The following is a 20,492-nucleotide window of genomic DNA, read 5'->3' as shown; positions in this document are numbered from 1 at the left end:
CAAATGAGTCAACTATTTCTCAGAAATAACACAAACAGTTCATAAATATTTATATGAAAAAATCCAGAATCCTTAGTCATCAGGGAAATGCAAGTTGAAACTACATTGGGATTCCATCTCACTTTGTATATGACCTCATGATTTTCTATAGCATAGGAAATTTTTGGTATGCTCTAATTAAATGGACTTAATAAAATGTACTTACCAGAAAAATGCCCAGTTAGCTTGAATGCCAGTGACAAATCCCTTCTGATGTCCTTAATGTGTTACTATGAAATTCAATTACACAGCATGCTCACCTCGCTCATTTCAGCAACCAAAATCTAGGGATAACTGTAAGCAGTGATTGAAAGTCTCTAAAAAATTCCAAGTAGGAATTGAGTAATTTTTACATTAAAATACCTGTATACTGGGAGAATGAGTGGCTTGCAGAAGAGAAACCTCTGCTATGTAATCCAGTGAGTATTATGCATCTCTTACTGGTTTAACTCCAGCAAAACCATGCCCCCACCTTGGGTTGTCACAGTAGGTCAGACAACAGCATGGGCTTCCTTGATCAGAATATCACAACTGAAACGTACTGAGTAATAACTCTGTATCTAGATCCATGCCAAATGGGCTTGGTCTAAATCTGTAAGCAAAACTCAGAAACATTACCATCTTTCTCCTTCCTGCAGGTCAAGCTGAGCAGCATTAAATGATTTGGCCAATCTCTTACTGTAAGAAAAAAAGGATCTGGTACTGGCCTGAGAGCTGGTACTTTTAGCCTCTGATTAGAGAGCTGGTGCTTTTAGCTTCTGATTAGAACTGCTTCTCATTGTAGATTAAAGAAAGTACAAAATACAGAAATTTAGAAAGAAAACATTGTCATAGAACACAGTTCTGTTTAGAAGAAAGAGGCAAACAATATAGGGTGCTAATATCTGTGCAAATAGGATTGACACTGAAAGATCCTGTCTGTTCCCCAGCCTGCCCCCTTCCACCTAAGCAGATCAGGAGCAGGTTTAGGGGATGAGAAGCATTTGACTTGTGCCTTCTAGACTGAACTATTCCTGCCCAGGTATCTAGCGGGCATGGTGTGGGGGATAGGGGTGAACAGGAGACTATGAGAGAGGAGGAGGAAGAAGGGAAATAAAGGTGGTTCCACACCAGATCCAAGGCTGACTTCTGCTCAACTCATGGAGAGAACACTGTCATCCAGGACACATCACATGTGATTTCTCACCCAAGATCAGAAAGATCATCATCTCTGCTGCATCTCTTCTGATTTGCTGACATAGTTTCCTTACGGGGGAAAAAGTGTACTACAGGATAGTGCAGTGCTTTAGAGGATGAAGGTGTTTGCCATTAAGCCTGAGGACTTGAGGTTGATCCCAGGACCCACAGCAGGGAAGAAGAGAACTGACTCCTCAAGTGGTCCCCATGCACATCATATTCCCACAAATAATTTTTAAAGTAAAAATTCTACATTATTGGCAATAATAATAAAATTTTAATCATTTTTATCTCTTTTATTTTTGAGGTTATAATAGAACTCATTTCCCCCTTCCCTACCTACCCCCAAACCCTCCCACATACCTCTCCTTGCTGTCTTTCAAATTCATGGCCTCTTTTTTCATTAATTGTTGTTTCATGCATATATATACATACATACATACATACATACATACATATATATATATATATTTCCTAAATATGACCTATTTAGTCTGTATAATGTTACTTGTATTGTGTTTTCAGGGCTGTCCATTTAGTATAGATACCCAACTAATAAGAAGAGAAATGGTTACCATTTAACTTGTGGATTTAATCCAGCAACTCATTGGTTAAATGATCAACTCCTTATTAACCTTATCACAAAACTGACTATTAATTTCTCAACCTTTTTTTTTATTGAAACATGAAGGAATACAAAGTGTTTCTTTGTAAAGCCCAGAGACATGAAAACCAAGGGGAAACTTGAAGTGCACATGTGGGGCTACAAATGTATTGCTCACCTGCTTCCTTTTCCCCTTAGAGACTGGTTGACCATGCTGAGCCCACCAATTGTCCCTCCCAGTCAGCAGCCAGCAGAGCAGCCTCTAGAGTCTTCTGCAAGTGCAAGTGTGCAAGGTAAGAGTACCAGAAATGCTCTGCATAACAAATACAAAGGTAATCTGCTACAGATAGAGAAAAATCGGTCACTCTGAGACGCTGCTGCTTTCATAGTCACTATATAGTCTTGCACATCCAAACTAAGATCATCTGTGCCTCATCTTTTATGCAGTCTGTTACTAAGTAGGTTGCAGAGAGAATAGCCCTATTCTGAAGGTTAGCCCCAGGGCAGCGTACAGTGGAGTGCATCAGGTCTTCGATGCCTACATCAGCCCCATCTGATTTTCAGCTATAGCACTTCCCACTGTGTGACCACTGTGAATTTTAGTGGCCTGTTCTACAGTGCCTGCCCTGCCCCACATGCTACTTTCTTGTAAAGATCCAGTAAGGTACAATATTTGAAGTACTTAGAACAGTGACTGCCAAATACCGGCAGCTGGTATCACAGAAGTGCAGTCCATGCCTCTCAGAACAGTAGGGTACAGGCGTACATCGTGTGATGGTGTTTTGGTCGGGAGTGGACCTCACACATGTGACACCAGTCTGAAAAGTTTATAATGGACTAGGAAATTCCTACTTCCTGGTGTCCTGTCATCACATCATGTCATCATCACGCATCATAGCAAGAGACATTGCCTATGTGTTTATGAATTGCTAATATAAACAACCCATGGGATCACATGTGGTTAAAAGTATAGCACATATAATCACACACAGTACAAAATGCATGCTAATAAACTGTTACTGGCTCATATGCTTGCTGTAACATAGTTTTAATGGTTATTTTAGAATGTTCCCCTATCCACTAAACTGTGTTTAGTAATAGCATGCCATACTATACCAGCAGCTTCATATGTCTTCTGTTTACTGTTTACTGATCCCATCATGAGACACATCTAGGGACAGAGCCCAGCCATCTTAGCTTGCATAAATTAGCCACTCTGTGACATTCACACAGCAGAGTCTATCACTGCATGACCCCATTGTGAGATGACTTTGCCTATATGCGTTCGCCTTAAATTAGAGATGCAGCCTTTCACTAAAGTGAGACCATGACATACCTACAAACAGTGCAGTCATTGTAGGAAACTGGAATGAAAATCCCCTCTGTGACGGGGACGTCATGAAGATGAACCACTGGGTTTTAGTTAGGATCAGGGAACCTGGATGTCAGGAAGGGTTGGAAAAGGAACACTGGAGACTCTCCAGACTGGAGAAGAAAGTCATTTGTCAAGGTGCCTGCTTAGCATGCATCAAACCTAGCATGGGGACATGCACCTGTAATCATAGCTCTCATGAAGCACAGACAGAAGATCAGGAGGTAACAATTATCGTCAGCTAGTTTCAGGCTAACCTGTATTACATAAGAATCTGTCTCAAAACAGGAGATCTTGTTCCTTTCCCCTTCTCCAGGGGACCATGTATGTCTCTCTTAGGATCCTCCTCGTTTACCAACCTCTCCAGCAGCATGGACTGCAGGCTGGCAATCCTTTACTCTATGTCTAAAATCCACATATGAGTGAGTACAAACATTGAAACAAACAAAAAGAATCTCCAGTGAAAATAGTGGATAGGGTAGCTGGGATGGAAGGGAACTCTAGTTCACTTAAGTGCAGAGTTGGAGTGACAGATGACCTCCAGTAAGACTCTCTGGGACAATTTTTTTAGTTGAATTTTGAAGAGGGAAGAACAGTACATCTAAACTTTTTTTAAGTGAAACTAATATAAATCGCTCCAACAAAAGTGCCAGGCCCCAGGGAGGAAGTAGCGTATCCGTTTTTCTTCAGGTGTGGAGAATTCAGTATGAGAGCTCATATATCTGACTTGTACTTTCTGGCTGCCCAAGGGATGGAGATGTCTCTGTGATTTACTGCCTGAAATAGATTATGCCCCTCAAATTGGGAAACTTTTTAGAGGTGTACATTTATAATTACTTATGACAGAAAAATAGAATCTTGGCTGTCAGGAGGAGACCTTGCTGTGAGGGAACAAATAATATGTTATGTTAAGTGTCCAAAATAAACCACAGGAGCCAGGAGCATGGTCCTTGAGCAAAGGCACTAGGTATATATATATTAGTGATGAGTGGCTGAAAGGATGTCTTCAGGTCACCACAACACAGTGCGAGCTACATAATGCTGAAGGTAAACAGAACCTCCACTGAGGACAAATTCACGAATTCAAGGAGCTGTAGCAACATGCTGGTCGGAGTTAACCAGCTCAAGGGTGAGTGCTCCTGCTTGCCACCCTCCGTGTTCATCACACTACCCTTCTTGAGAGCTATTGTTTCCTATTTGTTCACCATCTCCTTTCTGATATGCTTGAGTGGTTTGTAGCTAATTAATACCATCAAAACTACTGTTTCCTATTTGTTTAATTTCTCCAAGGTAATGGCAAGATTTTAGGCCTTATCTGGCACAATCTGCACTTAATTGTTATACTGAGATAGAGTTTCCATCCAATCCTTTAAAATATCTGTCAAAGAAAAATAATGTTCAGGCTTCCAGTTCATATCATCAGAAGAGGAGGGAGGCATGGTTGCAGTCATCTGGAATTCATCCTGGGTTTCTGTTGCCATTCCTATGCTGAGTCATTGCATTTAGCCTTCATACCGCCATCATGGAGAAGATATCAAGAAAAAGATTTTTTTTCTATTGAGAGTTCCTGGTCTATCAGGAAGAAATGAAGGGAGGGAGGGAGGGAGGGAGGGAGGAAGGAAGGAAGGAAGGAAGGAAGGAAGGAAGGAAGGAAGGAAGGAAGGAAGGAAGGAAGGAATATCTCCAGGGCTAAATTACTATGTATTTAATGACACACAGAGAGAACAAGGAGAATGAGCCTTCTGGCCACTGTGTCAGCCTTGGACCTGCTGACTCTCCCACTCCTCCTTGTTCAAAATGGCTAACCACAGTTGATGAGATCCAGGGCAAGGCTGGACCCACAGGTCCAAACCTCTACAGCCAGGCCTCTACGTGTGACCTGCCACCTGCCACTTTATGGCCTGCCCAGAATCCTATGGAGATGCTCAGTTAATCCATTCACTGTGCTTGGTCTCCCTCTCTCTTCCTCTCTCCCTCTCTCCCTTTTCCTCCCCCTCTCCCTCTCCCCCTCCTGCTCTCCATCTCTCCCTTCCCCTCTCCCTCTCTCTCTCCCCTCCTCCTCCCTCTCCTTCTCTATCAAATCTTGATAGGTTTACTCATCTCTTCTTTTTCTTCCCAATTAGCCTCAGTATGTATGAGCAGAGACTGTCAGTTTGCTGACTTGAGGACCCAGATTCCTGGCAGTTTCTGGCATGTATTGGGTTCTCCAAATTCTCAGTAGAGCAGTTCACAGAAATGTAAGCCTGGATTTCCTTCCTCATCCCCAGGTTTTATACATTTGGAAGGCTTCTGAAATTTAAACATGAAGCAGTGGCCTTTACACTTTATCTGTAGGCAGTGAGAACTCACTTCAAAAGAAATCTTATAGAGAACCTCGGTATAGAAAAGAGGTCAGGGGAGAATGGGTGTCTCAGAGTCCTACCCTGGGTCTCTGACAATCAGTAAACTGGTTAGGTTCAGCCCATTGTTTACCAAAAATCAAATTTCCAGTCACAGTCCTTGCCAAAATGGGACTTCTTTCACCTCAACATCTTTCTGCTGAACCACTGTATAGTTTATAACCGTGTGTTTTGTTTTTTGTTTTTCTAAGTTGGAACCACAGAGGAAAGTGATCATACATCTTGACACTTCTGAGACAGAAATAACAGCTAATGAATGATCTATCTTTTCATGTTCCGGTCCTTCATGTGTAGCCTCTAAAGTATGAGTACTGTTATCATTCCCATCTTCCATATAGTTCTCTCAGGCTGTGCAGCAATGCATTGGACCACCTCACCTCCTTCCCCAAAGGAGAAGCCAATATAATTGGGGCAGCTTGAGGCAAACAGCATGATGACCTGACTAATGTGTAATTTTAGAAAACTTACCCAAGCCATACAAAGGAAAAGCATGAACTACTTCTAGCCCTGGAACCCAAGGTTCCTGCCTCTGCCTTATTCAGTAGGAGTCTATCCCAGCCAGTGTCTGCCCAGCGTGAACATCTCCAGTACATAACCTTCACCTAAAGTGAACCAGGCACCTGGCAATTGTTGTGCTCACAGAATTCTGTTCTGATCGCTGCCATGGACTGAAGGACAACTGTCTGGCTCTTCATGATTCCTCCTAGGCCATAATACACTTGTGGAATATCAATTACCACAAGTGCCCTTAACACTTACTTAAAAAGTGTTCACTCGGAGCCTGTGTGAAATGTAAAAGTGAAGTGAAGATTTTAGAACTTACTCAAAAAAACTACTAAGCTGACCTTTTGAAAATGAACCATACTTTGCTGGAAGAATGGTTGTCAATTTGTTTTTGACATTTGTTCCTTTACAGATATGACCCTTAAATTATTCATGCCTACCAGCTATGACGTGGAATAATAATCAGTTCTTTCTTCAGCCTGTAGACCTCTCTGCAATTCACAAAAATTAGGAGGAATAAAGGCCTTCCAAGGAGTTTTTGGCATAGTTAGAGTCTCATAAAAATAACACTCCTGCATGTTCTTTACAGCAGTGTCACATAGACTGTTACTTTAAGAACAGTCATCGGTCTCCAAGATACAAATAGGCAGCAAATGCCTATTTCAATTCCAGAAACACAAATGCTTTTTTATGCAACATCCAAATTACTAGTAAAGAATTCACAGAATTCTCACCACTCCCTATAGATGGGGGGGGCTACTCCCCATCAACAGAAATGTCCTTTCACAGTTCCTCTGTTTACAGCTATATAATGTCTTCACATTTAATGGTCTGTGTCTAAGAGGTCTGCTTCACTGAGCATCAGTGGTACCTGGTGCCTATAGCAATGCCCAGGACATAGTGAACACTCCAAAAAGTTCTTCTAAGTAGATGAGTGTTTGATCCATGGGAGATACAGGGAATTCTGAGCCAGCCTGTGGATTTTCTTAGGATTTATTTACAACTGAAAGCATATTGCAGATGCGGTGGCTGGTGGCACACCTATAATCACAGCCCTGAGCCCAGTCTGTATAACAAAACACCTGTCTTTTTTCTTAACCCTTAATTGACTTTATTTTCAATTCCAGAATCACAAATGTATTCTGTCATGGTGGGGGGTGAAATATTCTTTGGGTTTTCTTTCTAAGTTCTTTGAGAATTTTATAAAACGAGTTTGGGTCATATTCACCCTCCCTCTGCAACTCCTCCCAGATCCACTCCCCACTTCCCTTCCCACCCAACTTTGTGTCTTTTTTTTTCCACCAAGGCCAGTTTGTGCTGCTCAAATATTCATAGATGTGTGGCTTTCCACTGGATGTAGTTGGCTTGTCAGGGGCAACACTCATTGAGAAAACAGGGAAACAAAGGAATCAGTGAGCTGTAATAGAAGCTTTATGAGGTACTGCTGCTTTCCCTGAGTGATGTAGAAGTTTTCTGTGTGTTATCCCTACACTGTCCCGGAGGACATTATATCCACATGACAGTGAGGTTAGGAGAGAAGCCTGTCTCACACACCCAAGTGTGAAGGAGCACAGTGCCACAGGCCTGACCATTTGCAACTTAACCCATTCTCTGCCCACAGAATACCTGTTGAGGTTAGAAAATCCACACAAGTGACAGATTCACTCTGATAGCTTTTAATCTAGTAAAGTCTTTCGTGTGAGGCTTTCTGAATTCAATAGTTCTCTTCATGGTTGTGGGAGTCGGGTCAGAGGTCAACCTTGGGTAATGTACCTCAGGAGTCATCTACCTTGTTTATTGAGACATGGTTTTCATCTTGCCACATAGTCTAACCTGACCATCAGGTACCAGGATCTTCCTGTCTTCCCCTCCCAAGCACTGAGATGATGGGTTCTAGGGATGAAACTTGAGTCTTCATGCTTACTAGGCAAGCATTTTGCCAGCTGAGCTATCCCTCCAGTTCTCAATATTCCTCTTAGTACCCTATTTAGATCCCCAGCTTACAAAACAATTCATGGTTTTCCTATTGCATTCTAAAAGGCGGTGTTCCTGTCCCTTCTGTGGGGCAGCCTTTTACTATTTATTCCCAGCTTAAGCTTGAGGTAAAGAGATATGTTCTCTGAATCACTTTCAGGGCCTAGGGCTGTTTCCTCTGTAGATCTCAGGGGTTCTGGTCCAGCAGCATGCTCACAACTGTAAAGATTCACCCTCTTTTGGGGAATACAAGTCCACTCTCTAATAGAAATATAAACACATTGCTGACTCTAAAGCTTTCATCCTCTTCTAGAGCCATCCCTACTTAGGGGGTACCACATGCTCTCCAGAAAGGATCATGGCCCAGCATGGGAGTTCAGCTTCCCTTGCTGAGAAGAGAATGCACAGTTAGTTCAGTGCTGGCACCTGACCAGAAGTCATGCTTATGTAAAGCTGTGAGCTCTGTAAGCTACAACAGTATGGATAGGAGCCTCCCTCACATGTGAAAAGTCACATTTGGAATTATGATAGAGACAACCTGGAAGGAATAAAATTACAATATCCCCTAAATAAGCATCCAGGTCCTTCAGTGTGACCCTTAAATGACATCTCCCAAATAAAACAATTTCACTTGTCTACACAGAGGATATTTTGTTTCCAATGGCACCTGGCATGTGATTTGGCTTCTAAAGCAATACAGATTTTTCATCATTTCAACTCCACCCTTAGTCTACTGTCTTCCTCCACTTTGAAGGTGCCAGTTTGCTGAAGGCCAAAATTGAGTGGTTCACAGTAGACCTCCGGGATGCTAGTATGCTTGAATTTCTACCTCTCTGAAGAATGCTGGTAACAAGACTCTCCAGGCAACTGGTGCTAGGCAGAATCTTATCTCAAATGTCATCTGTATTGATTCTCAGGCTTACTACTCCACACAGTGACTCCCTCACTGGTGAATCACTTAAACAATAGTATATTAGTATGCACATAAAAATACAGGCAGTCATTCCTTAGGATCTATAGGAGGGAAAATGCATTTCTTTTAATTCTAGAGGCAGCATCAGAAAATCGAAAATCAAGTAGAGTGTCTTGATTCCAAGATTTTAAATCTGATAAAGCAGTGCCCTTCATTTATTTTCAAGCATTAAGCCTTAGCTTGCACATACAGGTTTTCTATTATCCACAGTTAAAATGCATTAAATATAGATAATTAAACAATTCTATTAATTGGCTCTCAAAGGTGAACTGGAGGGGTTATTTACCCGAACTGATCTGACTGAGGGAGGGCATCCAATATTGTTGCATTCTGTCTGACTCTGCTAGGTTTTCATCTGTTATTGCTGCTAACCAATTTCAAAGTAGATGAGGCTGAAAGTTTGTACATAGATTAGTATCTGAAAGGTATTTTATTTCAGTAGAAATGGCTTTGTTATAGGGAGAAGAATAAAAACGTAATTTGGAAGCCTGTCCAGATGCTCTGAGCCTGGTAGCAGAAAATGAGTTTATTTGTTAATTTGTCCTTTTGGAGTTTCTATATCCAGTCTTTAAATAGAGCAATTTAGAATTTTAAGGGGAAAATTTTTTAAACTTTGCAGTATCTGAGAATATAATTGAAAATTACCCCATACCCATGCAGGATAATTACCTTCCAAAACATTCCCCAACACTTGACATCATAGTGGCAATTGCTTAATGACACTATAATTTCATTATGCAGAGCTTCCTATGGCAAAATGATTAAGTTGGAGGCCTGAGAAATTAAATTACAATGAAAACAAAACCTTTAATGTAAGTTTAAAGTACTTATTTCAATGTAAAATTATACATAAGCTCACCCAATTTTTGTACAAATACCATTGTTGGTAGTTTTAAAATCCATGCTTTGGTACTAAAACTCACAAAACTATGGTAGGCCCATGATTCTAATGCACAAAGCTCCCATTCTGTGGGTGTATGTGTCAAGATGAATGCATTGGTATAGCAGTTACTGCTTTGGTTTGTCTGCATTGTGTACGAAGAGTTCTACTAATGAATCACACCCACCTACCTAGATCCCTTTGCAGTGGGGTGATAAGACCCACAGCCCACCTCAGTGTTATTTTCATCTTGAAAGATCCCCAGCTGGTTGTAAAATGTATTGGGTTTTCCAGTGTAACAACACCAGCTTACATTGTTATTGTTTTTAGTGCAGGCACAGAATGCACTGAACAACTACCACAAACCACCATTCTCTTACACTCAGGGTTGGTCTAATCAGTGCATTAGTAAAAATCAGAAACTAAATGGCAGATTCGAAAGCAGTCATGATTCATCATTAACCTTGTGACTTATGACTTTCATATTATATTTGAGGGAAAAATTAGTTTTCCTCTGTGAAGCAAATGATTTTTTGGTCTAAGGACTTTTAATCAGAGATGAATTTGTCTTAGTGTCCTATATCAACTAGGAGGGAACTTTTGATTTCATTCAAACCCATTGTACTGTTTTTCTCTGTCAGTAGTAAAAATCAAACAGATGCAATTTGGGGACCCAAGTAAGCTATAAGGATTATACCCCTTGCCTGTCTAACTCAGACAGCCTATGTTCCCCATAATGATGTTTCTGCTGTTATGATAAAGCCTATGACCAAAAGCAAAAGAGGGGAAAGGGTGTGTTTCAGTTTACACTGAGTCCACAGCTGAGGGAAGTCAGAGCAGGAACCTAGAGGAGAGCTGCTTACTGGCCTGCTCCCCATGGCTTGCTCAGCCTGCTTTGTTATATATAGCACCAAGACCCCCAGGCCAGGGGTGGCACTGCCCACAGTGAGCTTGGCCCTTCCACATCTGTCATCAATCAGGAAAATCACTACAGGCTTGCCCACAGGCCAGTCTGTTGGGGGCATGTTCTCAATTGAGATTGCCTCTTCCCAAATTACTCTAGTTTATATCACATTGGATAAAACTACCCAACACAATGTTTATAGCATTTGTTGAGAACTCATTGTATGCTGAGTATAATGTCACTCTATCCCCACTGGAAATATGCAGTACTATTAATATCCCAACTTACACAAAACTGAGACTCAGCAATGAATTTTCCCAAGTCTCTCAGCTTCTGCTAGATAGAAATGGGATGTGGAGCCATTTCCACACTGTCTAAAATGTCTTATCGCCTACCTCTACAAAGCCTTTGGTTATAGCTGTATTGATACTTATAAATTACAAAAAAATATATAGCTTATAGTTCATGATTTATCACATTAGTATCCTAAATAGAAATAACCGCCATTTACTGAACAACTGCCATGTGCATTGTGCTATGCATATCACCACATCCAACTTGACACCTCCCCCCCCAGCCCTATGGCAGATACATTGTGATGAAACCAAGGTTGAAAGAGGCAACCATTCAGGCAGCCATACCCATCTACAAGGATGCTGGAATTTGAAATTTGGAAATCAGGTATTTTTGGCCCTTCTGGAGGAGCAACGCTCAGTTAACTCCTTGTTAACCTACATCGGCTTTGTTTGTATGGGTAAGTCACATCCATTGGAAAGCTGCTTTCAGCGTCTGCACAAGAAGGAAATGGGACAGAAGCAGAGCCCCAGAGGCCATCCTTAAGGCAGCAAAAAAGATAAAGGGAAGGCAACATTCCTTCTCAGATCTCCTGTTTATTAAAAATTGTGCCAAGTATCCAGGTTGGCAACCACTGTTAATCCAATGTGGTTGACAGCAAAGTCCTATAACACGTCAAGGATGTAGACCCTGGTAGTCCAAGGTTACAGAAGCTCATCAGAGGAGTCACTGGATGTGGTCCTTTGTGCTATGTAGATCCTCTATAAAATCTTCTACGAGTATTGCCCCGGCCTTCATCCTCTCTAGAGCACATTTCCATTTACTAGCCATTTCTATGCTAAGAGAATTCCTCCTTGTTCTGAGTCAAAATAGACGCCTAAAGCCTTCTTGCCTACTCCTGAGACCCCACCAAATCCTCTAAACTCCTAATGCCTACACCGCCCTCATCACCAAGCTTGCTCTTTTCCTTTGGGCCTATGGAACTCATTACCCCTGAACTCCCAATAGACTCTGTCACATTCACCAGTAAGTTCTGAAATATGAGAAGTCAAATTTCTTCTGCTTATAAATTTAATATTTGAAAATATAGGACACCTTTACATCTTTCTAGTCTATCTCATGTTTAAATTCCCAATTAAATGTGTGATTCCACACCCTCCACAAAAACACCAGGCATGGTGTTAAAAGCTAAATTTGGGCACATTAAGATTTTAAAGAGTTTATTTGAGCAGAGAGAACGTATGCGTTGGTCACCACTAAGCTGAAGCCCAGGGGCTCAAGTAATGGCAAGAAAATGAGGAAACTTTGATACGTGTCCTTGAAAGCTAGACCAAGAAGATAGCTGTGGTTGACTGGAGTGGAAGGCAATTCAGGGATGCTTAGGCAGTTTCTCAGTAGCAGGGCTCAAGTACTGTTTGTCTCTTTATACACTGAGCTTAGGTTTTGGTTTGCTTAATAGGTAGGAACCCAGGGAACAGGAACAAGTTCAGATTAATAGCCTATTAATTTTCTCAGGGGTATATGACAGGGGATGCTGAGCTTAAGCCTCATAACTTTGACTCTGTCCCAAGCTCAACCTCTGCCTCACTACCAGGCAACCTCAGGTGAGCTGTTTCCTTTTGCAGGCCTTGAATCCCTCATCTATAAAATGGAATCCCTAAGGACACTTGCTTCTTTTACCCTGTCATGATTATTTATGGAGGGCACTAGAAAAGTGCCTTCTAGACCATTGGGGCTCATCCAATGAAACACCAGCCAGCAGGGCTGATGCATGCATTCCTCTTAGTCCCGATTTTTGCATATTTCAACTCAAAAGAACCAAGCCATCACATGTTTACTACATTTTCTAAGAACAAATATCAAGTGATGTTTTTGCTCTTACTCTTTTGGCTTGTTATCCTTTTGGAGGGACCCACCACCCAGCTCCCAAGTAAATCATATATGGAGGCTTATTAGTTATAAATGTCAGGCCTTAGCTTGTTTCTAGACTTCTTTTCTTAAATTTTCACAATCACCTTTTCCTTCTGGGCTTTTATCTTTCTTACTTCTGTATTTTTTTTTACTTTACTTCCTGTTCCATGGCTTTCTAACCCCTGATGTTCTCCTCTCCTCTCTTGTTTCTCTGTTCTTCTTACTCTCTGGCTGCCAGCCCTGCCTATCCTTGCCCCTGCCTTGCTATTGGCCACCTGACTCTTTATTAAATCATCAGGTGTTTTAGATAAAGAATCACAGCTTCACAGAGTTAAACAAATGAAGCATAAGCAAAAGTCACACACCTTAAAATAATATTCCCCAACAAACAAACCTGTTTCTTATTTTTGTGTGCCTAGCACCCCAGCCAGGGTTTGGCTTGAGGAAGGGTTATGTTAAATGGTTCAGATGGTAACAAGAAGGGTGGGCTGTGGAGTGGCTTCAAAGGCTTTTTCATCATGTGGGCACATACCCATGAACCTAACTCCAGTTTGCCAATGCCCTGATAGTGATTGTGACAGCTCACTCTGATCTAGCTGGGTAACATGCAAGCCCCCTCACCACCACCACCTGATTGTACTATGAGCTGTAACATTTAGAATAGTGGGCTTGGTGTGTTGTACTGTATTGTATTGTGTTGTATTGTATTTTTAAGTAGGGTATTAGAGTGCCCAGGCTGATCTAAAACTCATGGCCCTTCACCCCCTGATTATTGAGATTATAATTCTGTACCCACTCTAGTAAGATCATGGGCTTTTATTTATGCCTTCAACAATCAATTTTGGGGACTGGGAAAATGGCTCAGTCAGTAAAGTGCCGCCACACAAGAATGAGGGCTTGAGTTCAGATCCCAACACTCGAATAAAAGCCAAGAACGGGCGTTCACACCTCTAACCCAGCACTGGAAAGGTGGAGATGAGTGGATCCATGAGCTCATTGGCCAGTCAATCTAGCCAAATCCATAAGCTTCAGGTTCTGTGAAGAATATTGTCTCCAAAAATAAGATGGAGAGCAGCTGAGCATGACATCAGACACTAATCTTTGACCTTGCACACACACACACATTCAAACATATACACACCCATGAACCATGCACGGTTTTTACTGAACCTCTGTCACTTGCAGATCTCTCTCTCATGCTCACTGCTAAAGCTCTTTGGACGTCAACCTTGAGGAGCTCTCAGCCCTCTTGTCCTTAGTGGGCTAGGCCAACAAAGAGAAAAACATCTAACTACCTCCTTTTCTCCGAGACTCACCTCACCTTTCCCACACAGAAGTGAAGACACCATCTTTCTGAAGGAAACAGGACTCTCTTCCAAATGTCAAAGTCCTTTACACTATTGGGCACACAGAGGAGCTCAGAAAGTATTATTGTAAGACATTTTTATTTATGTACTATTTATTGGAAATTCAGCTAATGATTTAGGCAATGTGTGTTCCCTCTACTGAAGCCATCATCTATATCCCCATCAAAATTATACCTTCCTACCACAAAGGAAACAAAAGTCCATCTCTCATGTTTTGTGTGATATGGATCTTAGCTTTGTAAATGGCATCATTTAAATACTTAGTTGTCTGGTAGCCTTTTGGAACAAAATGAATAAAGACTCTGTCTTTTGACCTGAACTCACACTGCTCTGCATTTGATACAGCTCTGACACATGTGGGACTTTAGAACTGTGGTAAATGAATTTTGGGTATCATTCAGCATTTCTTGATTCCAGTACATGTCCTTTGGTCCTTGGACTCTGCCATTTTATTCTTTTTTCCTTCATCATGCTCTTCTCTATACCATTTTAGTTTTGCTTGGTGTTTTTTGTTGTGTGTGTGTGTGTGTGTGTGTGTGTGTGTGTGTGTGTTTGTTTGTTTTTATCTAACACCCAGAAATGGGATGCCCTGGGACTGGAGTTACTACTGAAAGTTCAAGCTGTCAGGTAGGTACTGGGAATTAAACCTGGATCCTCTGGAAAAGCAGCCAGTGTTTTTAACCACTGAGTCATCGCTCCAGCTGCCTCTTTGCTCTTTATCCTTCATTGTGGAGCTGACCCTTTGAATCCCTGACATTTCTTCTCAAATGTACACCACTCATGTAAACCCAAGTTTCTACCCTGTTCCTCCTTCCCAGCCTAACCGTTGCCTGCATAGAGAAAGTTTCTTGAGAGGTGGTAATCCCTGCCCTGCCTCCCTTCTGGGATGGCACTTTAGGAATTCTGTGCCAGTCCAATCGCTAATGTGTCTGTGATTTCCCTGGCCCACAGGTGAAGAGGACCCGAGTGCAGAGGAAGACGAGGAAGTGCTGACTCTGTTGTATGACCCATGTCTCAACTGCTACTTTGACCCTCAGACTGGGAAATACTACGAGTTGGTGTAGCTCCCGCCCCCATGGCAGAAAGTAGCCACAGTAGATGGAACATGACAACAGCGTGACAACCACAGTGGGCACTCTGACCTGTGTGTTGTGCAGGTGGGCCCAAAGAGTCAAAAGGATTGGAGAGAAGTGCTTTGTGAATGACATTCAATGTTAAGAATGCCTGCATTCTCTTTGTAGCTGTGTGTGTGGTTTTGAAACTTGTGAAGGAATTAAATCAGACAACAGATTTTAGGTCCTGAATTTGCTTAGTTGTTCAGTCCCATCATCTAAGTCTCATTATGTTATATAAGCAAAATGAAGATTTTTCCAGTGTTAATCTGAAACAAATGATGGCTTGATACACTACATAAAGTGTATTCTTGTTTAAAAGATGTCTGAAACATTTTATAGCTTGTTTATATTAAAAAATAAAGTATAGTGGTCAAAAGACCACTTCCTTTTTTTCCTCCCTGTTGTCTTTACCAGATTATTCCTAGGCCACTTCCCATTCCTTTAGGCTCTTAGGAAATGTGAGCTAGCTGGATTTTTGTGATCATGTTTTTGGGTGTGAGAGCTGTACTGTCTTCTCAGTCCAGTGCCTTGAGCAAGCACTTGCAGAGATCACAGCACCATTAAGATTAGACTGCTCAGCACTGCACTTGCTTTTACTCCTCTTTTACCACTTACCTTTGAATTCTAATACTCAAGCTCTATGAATCCAGATGTAAAAAGGAGTTAGTTGCCATCTGAACACCCTTTCATACCTCGCTGCTTCTGTGACCTGTGCCTAGAGAGACTGAGTGGCTTTCTCTTGTCTTTAAGGCAACATCAGAGCAGCTCTGCTTGCATCCCAAGGCAAGAAGTGTACGTGTCCCGAATCTGGGTAGCTGGCCTTGAATCGTGTGCCAAGTATATTACAACTGAGCTGAGAAAGTTCTTATTCACAGGCATGTGTTGTTTTTATATAGAGGTTTTTTAATAAGAAAAGGTACTGATAGAAAGGAAAAATTACTGGTGTGTGGTTGGATTTAACAGCAGTGCTCTGATTTCATTTAATATTGCTTGATAGAGGAAATAAGAACTTTTTCCATAAGCAGATTGGGCTCCTGTCCAAAGGATCATACATTATTTAAAGCCATGTTTGTGCTTGGTAAGCTTTTAATCCTTTTTCTCAAATTATACCTTTGTTATGAATGTCTCTCAAATATCTTCATGTTTACAAAATGAAAATGAATAAAACGAGGTTTCGTGGAGCATGCAAAATTATAAAAGATTTAGAGTTGATTTGGGGGGATGTTTTATTGTATTTTTTGAGATGGGATCTCACTATGTAGCCCTCTGACTGGCTTGGAACTCTCTCTATGTAGACAAGGCTATCTCAGACTCACAGAGATCTACCCATCAGTGCCTCCAGAGTACTGAGATTGATGGCATGAGCCACCATACCCAGTAAATTGGAGTTATCTTGATTAAGAGCTTGAAGATTGAAATGGGGGTTAAAAGCCTTGCTCTTACTTCAAATAGTCTTGAAGCCATCCACAGAATAGACCATGTGGTTCAAAAGTTTTTTAGTTAGGATTTGCAGTTACATCAAAAACTTGAACTGCTTATTAGGGAGGAGTGTAAGGATGCAAGAGTGTCTCATATACCCCAAAACAGGTTGTTTCCAAGTTTCCAGGCAGATTTAAGATGAGACACCAAGAATAATGGAAAATTCTGCTGGGATCCTTTGTAAGAATAGACAGCCTTCAGCTCAGATTCAAAGACTGGCTGAACAAGCAAGATTAGGGTGGGAGTCTTAGCAGCTGCAGTGTGATCCCTGGAGCTGCAGCAACTGTCCATTCCTCATGACAGTTGGTTACCACAGTGGCAGTGGTATCTTTTCCTATCTCTGGTTTCTGCTTAAAGTTCAAGAAACCAATGAAGCAGGGTACCAGGGCAAAGTGAGGTCCTAAAAGCCTTATACAGTTAACATATGTGAAACCAAACTGGCAAAAGAAAACCTAGGAACACAATTGCAGCCCAGACTCTTTAAAAATGAGCAGGCACCTGACTATGCATGGTGGCATTCCAGGGTCTATGAAGTACCCTGGCTCATTATAATACCAAAATGCACACCCCTGAGTGGGGATTTAAGATGCCAGTGAGATATGTAACACATGAGCTTGGGCCAGATAGTCTGCACGAGGAGCCCAAGATGCCAAAACTCCCATGCTGTACAAATGGGCCAAAAACCTGCCTGGACTCTGCAGCAGACCCTTGCGCTGCTGCACTCTCTCTGTCCCAGCCTTCTTTCTCCCTGGAAGTGAATCGTTTTCTAACAAATCTTTCCTCCTGTTACAACTATGTCTGTTACAACTATGTCTCTTCTAACTATGTCTCTTCAGGGACATAAGAACCTTGAACCCCCCAGGAGTTGTCCTCAGACCTCTGATATCAACCAATGTCACTAGTAAGCCTGCTTGTCCATTTTCCACCAGGGCCCATGGGATGAGGGTAAGAGAGTCCCTAAGGAGAAAGGATGCTGTTAATGAATGGAGGGGGATCAGGCAGACAAAAACCAACCAAAGGTTATCTCTGCCTCTCCTCTGACTCTTCTTGCTCTCTGAAGCTCTCTCCTCATAACTCTTAATTACAAAGTCCTCAGGCCAGGACAATTCTCTCCCATAACCAACCATATAGAAATATTAGCTTTCATTTTCAATTCAGAAATTCGATTCAGGATGACAGCTGGTCAAGTTTGAGGCAGGACTTCTGTGGATGACGGAAGAAGGCTGTAGAAGCCCCTGTGAGCTGAGATACCACTCCAAAGGTGGCTACCACAGAGTCTAATTAACCAGTCTATACATTTGATTGTCTTTTTTTAAAGGGTAGCAGATGAACAGCTGGCTACAGAAGAATAGAAGATGTAAAAAAAAAATGCATTTCACACCACCACTTTTAAGCCAAAGTGGTGCATTCTGTTTGTTTGGAAACTCATTGGCTGGGCCTCACTGTTCCATTGCCTCCTGGAGCCTGGGGCAACTGGTGCCTGAGTTCTACATCCACAGAATCTGACTCGGTTGGTGCCAAGCACACCTGGACATTTTGAGTTTTTGAAACAGCAAATTTAATTTGCAGTACAGGTTGAGAGTCTTAAAACTGGTGGCATGCATGCCTGTGGGAACCATTCCATAGCATCTGCCATTTTCAAGGTCTTGATTTCTAATATGTGTCACATCTAGAACTGATGGCTGCAATGGACACTGAAAAACAAAATAGATGGGCTCAATATGGAGCCACACGTGAAGGTCCTTTGCTATCGTTCTGACGACTGTTTAGTTTCTCGTTTCCTTTAATCAGAATGAAACTTACAATAAGTTTTAGTCTTTAGTCTCTAAGTGATTATTGAATTACAGATCCCAATTAATAGGAATTATGAAAGAACAACTGTCAACAATGCATCATATCACACCAATGATTTAGTGTTCCTAGAAATGATGGGTGCTCTCTGCCTCCCACACCCCATCCCCAACAGCCCTTTCTTCCAGTCCTGTTAATCTGTTTTCCATTGAAGAAAAAGACTGCCATGCATATGCAGAGTTTGGCAAAATACTTTGCCATAGGGTATCTCTCTATCATTTAGATTAACTTCATTCAAATCAGTTGTCTCAAACATATTCTTGGTTTGGGTTTATTTTTAATATAAACAGTTAAGAAACAAGACTAGTGCTGTCACTGAGTACAGAACTCAAAGAACAATTAATTAAAAGAATTAGTTTTAAAATTGCTCTTTGGATTTAGTAAAGATCTAGCTGTTGGAGGTTTCTGAGCTGTTGTATTTAAAACTGAGCAATGACAGAATTCTAACACTTGTTTCTACTCGGGTTGTATGTCTCAGTCTTCTGTAATTGCTGGAATTGTGGAAGCTTGGCATCCGCTATGCACCTGTTTGTGTAGCAGCATCTCCGTTTCGTACATCATTCATTTTGCATTCCAGACAACCTGGTCATAGAATTCTGTTTTCTTTTTCCGTCTGGACTGGGCCTGCGAGCAGCCGACCTGCTCCGATCTGCTGGAGCTAACCGCTGCTTGGCTGGCCTCCGTGGCCCGGCACATGCCCCAGCCGAGATGGTGGGTCTGAACAGTGCCATCGCCGCAGGCGTGTGCGGTGCCCTCTTCTTCGGGTACTGCATCTACTTTGACCGCAAAAGGCGGAGTGACCCCAACTTCAAAAACGGGCTTCGAGAACGAAGAAAGAAACAGAAGCTTGCTAAGGAAAGAGCTGGGCTTTCCAAGTTACCTGATTTAAAAGATGCTGAAGCTGTTCAAAAATTCTTCCCTGAAGAGGTACAGCTTGGTGAAGAGTTATTAGCACAAGGTAAATATGAGAAGGGTGTAGACCACCTGACAAATGCAATTGCTGTGTGTGGACAGCCTCAGCAGCTGCTGCAAGACTCTTCCACCACCAGTGTTCCAGATGCTTCTGACCAAGCTTCCAACCATTAGTCAGAGAATTGTAAGCGCTCAGAGCTTGGCTGAAGATGATGTGGAATGAGCCAGATTTAAACACGATAAAATCTAGTTTAAAAATGATTTAACCATTAGCTTGGAAGCTAATGAGCTCTGGGGGAATAAGGGCAAATATGCTTGTCATGAACTGTCCTACACTGAAGTCTACCAAAGTGAATGTGGACTTTGATTAGATCCATTGTCTCTTCTATTTATTTTTTCCAGTGAAAAGTATTTTGATAGAACTTTTCATTTTATAAATACACTGAGTTAACCAAAAAATCATGTATTTCGTTTATTCTTAAGACATGCAGTTCAGATGTAAATACAGCAGAGTTATTACTTAGATAAAACCTCCCAGTGATGAAATTTTAAAAGATCGGCAGAGAGTATGAAGGATAGTTGAATAATGCCCATTTTTAAACACTAATACAGTTCACTGTAAAGCATAAAATTGGATAGAAACTTGTTTGTGAAAACTAAGCATTAAAATCTTGCGGATACCATTAAAAAAAAAAAAAGAATTCTGTTTTCTCTATTTCTCCTAGTAGATGGGTTGGG

General features: G+C 41.6%; 1 protein-coding gene and 1 pseudogene across 7 annotated transcripts in view; both read left to right on the top strand.

Annotated features, from left to right (window-relative positions):
• The window catches only part of Cfap20dc (CFAP20 domain containing), a 289,810-nt gene extending 273,901 nt beyond the window's left edge, over positions 1-15,909 (top strand). For all 7 annotated transcript variants that reach the window (XM_035452377.1, XM_035452376.1, XM_035452375.1 and 4 more), the window contains 2 exons: positions 2,018-2,112; positions 15,349-15,909. In XM_035452377.1, coding sequence (XP_035308268.1) covers positions 2,018-2,112; positions 15,349-15,461 — 208 coding nt within the window. In that variant the 3' untranslated portion in view covers positions 15,462-15,909. The remainder of the gene's footprint in view (positions 1-2,017; positions 2,113-15,348) is intronic.
• A 2,838-nt stretch (positions 15,910-18,747) lies between these two features.
• Positions 18,748-20,211, top strand: LOC118239626 (annotated as a pseudogene).
• The last annotated feature ends 281 nt before the right edge of the window (positions 20,212-20,492 follow it).

This window comes from Cricetulus griseus (assembly GCF_003668045.3).
Source record: "Cricetulus griseus strain 17A/GY chromosome 1 unlocalized genomic scaffold, alternate assembly CriGri-PICRH-1.0 chr1_1, whole genome shotgun sequence".
NCBI classification, from domain to species: Eukaryota; Metazoa; Chordata; class Mammalia; order Rodentia; family Cricetidae; genus Cricetulus; species Cricetulus griseus.
Note: the sequence above shows the minus strand (reverse complement) of the source record. Positions and strands in the feature narration are given on the sequence as shown.